We start from the raw sequence: 7,020 nt of genomic DNA on the forward strand, positions 1-7,020 counted from the left end.
AAGAAAACTAATTTCGGATATATTATTTTGCATCTTGCAGGCGAAAAAATTTTTCCAATAAAAATTTTAAATTTTTCAGCAAAAATTGAAAAAAATTTAACAAAAAATTCTTATTTTTTTTTCTTTTTTTTTCAGGATATTTTTTTGTTATTAGTTTTCACTTGTAACTACTTCATTTACTTTCTACTTCATTCACGTTTGTATATTTCTTGAATCACTGAATCGCGCACTGAAAACGACACTGAAATAAAACGATACACTGGTTCCATGTTTTTAACGTTCGATTGTGTTTTTTTTTTGCTTCAAATGACAGTATAAAAGCAAAAATAGCTTTTCAGAAAATCTCTAATCATATTATTTCTGGAGGTTAGAGAATTGAGTTTTTATTTAAAAGTACTTTGAATCTGCAAGCATTTTTGACACGAAAATGCAAATAAAAAATAGGTAAGCATTCGACTAGAAAATCTATACAAACAATTAAATTTTCAAGTCTTTACGCATAAATTCAAGTAAAGTTACGTGAGAAAGCAATGCAATTAATCTCGTTATTTACGATTGAATAAAAACGTATCAAATTTGAAGTGGTCTAGTTAGTTGAAAAAACAATAACTCTTGTGTTCTATTTTTAAAATTGACTAAAGAAAACGCGATTTGAAGAACCCGAAACAAAAACATGGCTGATTTTTTTGACCACTTGAGGAATACGGATTGGGTGAACATTGACGCGTGGATTTGTGCCTGTATATGCCCATGCTATGTCTTCTACAAGATCGGATACTCCGTAAGTTGAAGAAAGATTTTTAGAAACTGAATTTCGGTTTAAATTTGCAGAGGTTATTGCCCTTCAGTAACACAGCCATACATAAAGCCAGGGGCGGATTTAGGGGGGGGGGGGCGGGGGGGCGGACGCTTCCCCCCCTCAGGGATTCGACCCCCTGCCGACCCAAAGGGTCCCCCCTTTGATACTTTTTCAGAAATCCATTTTTGGCCGACCGACCCTAAAATTTTTCTAAAGACGCCTTCGGCGCCAATATATACTAATTTTGAGGGGGAGCGCGCGCCAAAAAAACGCGATTTTTTTGTCAAAATTTTTCAAAAATTTTTCAAAAATATATACTAATTTTGAGGGGGAGCGCGCGCCAAAAAAACGCGATTTTTTTGTCACAATTTTTTGAAAATCCGCCCCCCCCCCTCGAGAAAATCCTAGATCCGCCCCTGCATAAAGCAAAGTGTTTTCCATTTATTTATTTGTTTTGAATTAGCCTATTGTGTGTACTTTTATGTAAATTTCCGTTAAAATAAGCTTTTCTATCAGGTCAAAATAAGTTGGGGGGGATTTCAGAAAACTGATTGGCTTTGAAGGCAGAATCGCAAAACTTCTAGGCATTTTTTATTCAGGCCGACCATTTGTATATCTGATATCTCTCTATAAAGATAGAACAAGTTTGTGTTCTGTACTGCACTATAGTCTTTGGAAAATCTTCCCGAAAATGTCATCCGAAAAGCTTTTTGAATGGTTACGACAATTTTGAGCTTTTCTAGAACGCTCCCTTCAAAACAGGCCCAAATTGGCGCCAAAAGCTTTTGTCCCAACTTTCGTCGTAATAAAAAATGGCAACTGTGACAATATAAGCGTTTACGGGTTGATGTTTTTGATGAAGTGCGAAATGATTTTCCATTTTTTGCCGAAATATTTAAGAAACTGAGATTTGGTTTTCTGCTTTCAGAAACTGAAGGAGGATTTCTACCGCATGCTCGCCGTGTCGTTCTGCCCCTGCACTCTCGCATTCTGGTACATGAATGCACTAAACAAGATTCAAAATAACAACGTGAACAAGGTGCTCGCGTGCGCATGGACTTACTTCTTCACGCCTTGCGCACTCTACGTAGCAGCCGCAGATGACGGGATGAAGGTCAAAGAGGAATTGAATGCGTGCGTTGACCTGCTGAAAAAAGTGGTGACAATCGATCGGGTCTGAAATCAACAACACAAACCTTCAATCATTGTAATAATCGCGAGAAAATGTTTAGTAATCAGAAAAATATTATTGGAAATTCTCACAATAAAACCAATGCATTTTCTTTCATTTTCATGCCTTCACACATAAAATCACCTTAACTGATTTGAGGTTCAAAAATTGTATCATTAACTGAATTGAAATAAATTAAGTCATAATTTATAGCAGCGCCAGAGACAAAAACTTGATGAAAAAACCCAAACAAATGGATTTCTTCAGAGAAGCAGACAAATGTTGGTTGCAGAACACCACTAAACTCAACTTTGGTTCACTACAACAAATAATTTAAATGTTTTCTGTGTCGGCTGTTTTTCATTTTCTTTCCCACATTTGAATTCAAGTTTAAAGAAACTACCTTACGTTGTCTTAATGCAATGAAGTTTTGCATGGTAAACAAAGAAATTATTGTGAACAGAATTGTTTCGAAACTTACATAAAAAATTACGTGTTTAGCAACGGTCACAAGAAAAAAAAACTAAAATAGGAAATTTTAATTGTGGTGGAATGGAAAAGAGCCTTCATGTCTTCCAAATAACTTGCAAACTACTCGTAGGTATAAGTAAACTCTTTCTAACGAAAACAAAATTTTTGCCCTTGATATTAATGTGACAAATTTGGGGACTTGAACCCTATAAAAACTAAGCAACGCATTTCGGTTTTAACAGATAATGATTTACATTTCTTTCGGTCGTCCTATCTCCTAAACTAAATTTTTTTGTAGAATATTTTTGAAATTTTTTTTTCGAAAATCAGGATTTGACCGGTGATATTGTTAACGTAGAGGTCTAAAAAACTTAAGTGAAATGATGAGTTTTTTCAATTAATAAGGTAATTATGACCGAAAATAAACAAAGCTATTTAGAAAAATTAAGGTGAAAATAGCTTAAAAAATTAAGCTAAAAAAGTTTTTTAAGATACTTTCACCTTAATATTTCTTAATTTAAGGCAAAATTTCCAAATAAAATAACTTTAAATTTAGGATGATTATATGTAAATTACCTACTTTCTTGAAAAAAAAATTTAAAGGTAATTTACCAAAAATTATTTTTAGGTACTTTTTCAGGTTGATATACTTTAACTACTTAGGTAAATAAAAATAAAGTCATAAGTTATTTATATATTAATTAGGGTGTGATTAAAGTTTTGCAAATTTATCTCAATTGCTAAGGTGTTTCAAGGTATTTTGTAAGGTTTCCTTACCTTAATTTTTGTGAGTGTGTGTGTTAGATCTTAATGATTCAAGAACATAGCTGATACGTCTTCAATCCTTATGAACTTAAAATAGACAAGAAAAAAATTAATTTTCATTTGGTTGTGATTTTTGACGGGGATAATATGATATCAGCTTTGTTTTTTTTGAGTCATTGTGTAAATTTTCTTGTCAAATTTTTGAAGAATGAATATTAATTTTAGTTACAAAGAATAAAAGTTGATCCTTTTTCTTCAAAAGTCTTTCTCCACAAGAGAAAAAAAATCTGCTGCATATCAATGTCTTGTCAATGAAAGCAAAATGATCAGAAATAGGATTTTTTGCGTATGTTATCTGCTCAGGTTGGTCTTTCGTAGACTGAAATAACAGTTTTTTGACCGATATGTTTCAGCGAAAATTTATTGGTTTTTTTATAAATTTGAGTTATTCATGGACTTTTAGGAATTTTGAAAACTGAAAAATCTAACTGCTTTGTGTATTTTAATTTTAGCCTATGTTCAAGATTTTTTTTTGTCAGAGTTTGTTGAAATAAAGAAGATAGAGGTAAATATTTTCCTCGTCGGACTCTTTTATGCACACAATTATCCAGTTCACTATCAGCTTGTCTACAGTGCTGATTTAAATTAACCGGACAAAACGCGTTAAAGTTGAAATTTAAAACGCGTTTTTCTCAAATTGGGTTGAGTTTATGTGAAGATTTATGAAGATAAAACTTGCTTAAAATTTTAGCAGAATTAATATGGTGTAATTTGTTTAATATGGTGTAATAATATGGTGTAATTTATGGTGTAAATTTGGGCCCAAAATTTTACCCCAAAAATGGGTCATTTTGGCTTTTCTTAGTTAATCAAAAATTTCAAGAAAATTATACTCTCCAAAACATCGTAAAGGTCATTTCTTTTTTGTTTGATAGACAAAAAGGCCGTGTTTACTATATAAAATGCTAACTTTTCATTTAAAAACAATTTTTAAACGGGTTGCAAATTTTTTTGAAGAATATACCCTTGTTAAAGTTTGTTGGGCTACAAAAGAGGCTCACTTTGATATAATTATGTCTCTGATCGACTGGGTATTTTTGGCGTAGTTTTTGATTAACTAAGAAAAGCCAAAATGACCCACTTTTGGGGTAAAATTTCGGGCCCGAATTTCGCAAAATAAATTACACCATATTAATTCTGCTAAAAGTTTAAGCAAGTTTTGTCTTCATAAACTCAACCCAATTTGAGAAAAACGCGTTTTAATTTTCAAGTTTAACTCGTTTTGTCCGGTTAGTTTAAATCAGCACTGTACAATTGGATTGACAACTGCATGCAAATTTAATCAAGTTTATCTGCAAACTTACACAAGACTGCTCATATCAGGGCGAAGCCCTGAAGGTTCCGACTGCCTATTAAGGTTTATGGAGCAGTAGTAACATTAAAAATTAAACGTAATGAAACAAAAGGAAGTTTTTGTTCCGACTTTCGATACGAAAGTAACGGAATATTTGTGCTCGCGGTGGGTTTTTTTTCTTCAGACAAACTTCGACTTTTTAACTTGCCCTTTTTGACGGAACTTTTTACATCATTCAAAAGGTATTCTCGAGCTTAACTAAGAAAAGATATTTCACCTGTGATCATTTTTTGTAAAATTATGAGGGTTTAAAAGTTGGCATTTTGGCCATTTTGACCAATTTGTGACAATTAACGAGCGATATAATTCGATCTATTATCGCGTAAGCGGAAAGCGGAGATTTAATGCTTCTTATAAATTGTTCCAAATTGGTTGAACGAAGCTAATTTGCCATAATTGATTTGTTACAAGGAACAAAATCTATCCTTTTGTACATTATATGGCGTGTGGGGGGATGATTTTCTTTAAAAACTTCAAATTTAAGAGAAAAAATTTTTACTTTATTGTATTTAACTAAATTTTTTTATGTTATTACTGCTCCATAAACCTTAAAAGGCATTCGGAACATTCAGGGCTTCGCCCTGTTACGAGCAGTTTTGTTTTTTCTAAAATTTGAAATTTTTTTATTAAATTTATCCCCCCACACGCCATATAAAGTACAAAAGGATAGATTTCGCTACTTGTAACAAATCAATTATGGCAAATAAGCTTCGTTGAACTAATTTGGAACGATTTCTAAGACGGATTAACTCTCCGCTTACGCGTTAATAGCGCGAAATATATCGCGCGTTAATTGTCCCAAATTGGCCAAAATGGCAATCTTTAAACCCCCATAACTTTACGAAAATAGATCACAGGTGAAATATCTTTTCAAATTTGAGCTCAGGACAACAATAGTTTTTGAATGATATAAAAAAATTCCGTCATAAATGGCCAGTTAAAAAGTCGAAATTTGTCTGAAGAAAAAAAAACCCACCCCGAGCACAAATATTCCGTTACTTTCGTATCGAAAGTCGGAACAAAAATAAATAGCACTTTTAATTAAAACGTAACGAAAGGCTTATAATCCCTCTGCTTAGGTTTTAATTTTTGTTCCGACTTTCGGTACGAAAGTAACGGAATATTTGTGCTCGGGTGGGTTTTTTTTTCTTCAGACAAATTTCGACTTTTTAACTAGCCATTTTTGACGGAATTTTTTTATATCATTCAAAAGATATTGTTGTCCTGAGCTTAAATTTGAAAAGATATTTCACCTGTGATCATTTTTCGTAGAGTTATGAGGGTTTAAAGATTGCCATTTTGGTCATTTTGAGCAATTTGGGACAATTAACGCGCGATATAATTCGCACTATTAGCGCGTAAGCGGAGATTTAATCCGTCTTATAAATCGTTCCAAATTGGTTGAACGAAGCTTATTTGCCATAATTGATTTGTTACAAGGAACGAACTTTATATGGCGTGTGGGGGGATGATTTTCATAAAAAATTTCAAATTTTAGAGAAAAAAAAATTTTCACTTTATTTTATTTCATTTAATTTTTTTATGCTAGTACTGCTGCTCCATAAACCTTAAAAGGCAGTCGGAACATTCAGGGCTTCGCCCTGATACGAGCAGTCTTGTTTAGTCTTTTGTTATCTCATCAACGTTTAGGAATGTTAAAATACTAATTTACTGCACAAAATTGTCAAAACTTTTTGGCGGCATTTGTTTGAGTACAGTAAAACAAAACACGTTTCCTTAACGATTATGTGTTTAAATCAGAAAATGTGCATCAAATGATACTTAAAAAATAGCATAATTATTGGATATATAGCTTAATATTTGAATCAATGTATATCCATCCTTTCAGAATCAGTGGTTATCAAAGAATCAGGAACATTTTGAAGCAAAAAATGTTGCGCACTAACGCTAAAACATACTGGCCAAAATACTGTTTGAGATTGAAAGTTTGAAGCTTGCCCCATATAAGTTGAAGTTAAGGCTACTAGACTCACCGCAGAGATTTTTAGTTCTTGTTGAACGTTCAATTATTCCCTCTTTATTCCGAAGACATCGCTCATTCTCTCGAATCGCTTATTCTCTCAAAATCATTTTCTTGAGTAGAAAACTTGCCTTTCGATTGTTGAAGTACACGAAAGCTAAAGATTTTCACAACCCAAATTGGTTCAATTTCATTCGCAATGAAGTTTGTAATTTGGCCATCACTCTGCCGATTGTTTTCAATTTTTTATAGCTCTTCAGTTTGTAACTTTTGTTCGTTTTTTTTTGTGTTTTCAAAAATTGCATGACATTTTTACCAGTGTTTGACATTCAGTTGCAAAAGAAGATATCCAAAGAAGTTAAATGGTCTTCTAGTTAAAGAAGAAAATTGCAACATTTTTCAGACTTCAAACATACGAA

The 7,020-nt window shown here is 32.6% G+C and overlaps 1 protein-coding gene across 1 annotated transcript; it reads left to right on the forward strand.

The window, feature by feature from the left end:
• Positions 1-509: 509 nt before the first annotated feature.
• LOC134855377 (uncharacterized) lies at positions 510-2,364 on the forward strand. Its single transcript, XM_063871885.1, has 2 exons — positions 510-781; positions 1,728-2,364. Exons 1-2 carry the CDS (start codon positions 674-676, stop codon positions 1,977-1,979), a joined length of 360 nt encoding a protein of 119 aa, XP_063727955.1. The 5' UTR covers positions 510-673; the 3' UTR covers positions 1,980-2,364.
• The last annotated feature ends 4,656 nt before the right edge of the window (positions 2,365-7,020 follow it).

The sequence above is a fragment of the Symsagittifera roscoffensis genome, chromosome 1 (assembly GCF_963678635.1).
Source record: "Symsagittifera roscoffensis chromosome 1, txSymRosc1.1, whole genome shotgun sequence".
Taxonomy (NCBI): domain Eukaryota; kingdom Metazoa; phylum Xenacoelomorpha; order Acoela; family Convolutidae; genus Symsagittifera; species Symsagittifera roscoffensis.

What these genes read in the sequence shown, in the direction of transcription:
- LOC134855377 (XM_063871885.1), top strand. Translation starts at nt 674, where the DNA reads ATGGCTGATTTTTTTGACCACTTGAGGAATACGGATTGGGTGAACATT. An exon ending in TCTACAAGATCGGATACTCC is followed by an intron (nt 782 to 1,727) that starts GTAAGTTGAAGA and finishes TTCTGCTTTCAG; the next exon opens with AAACTGAAGGAGGATTTCTA.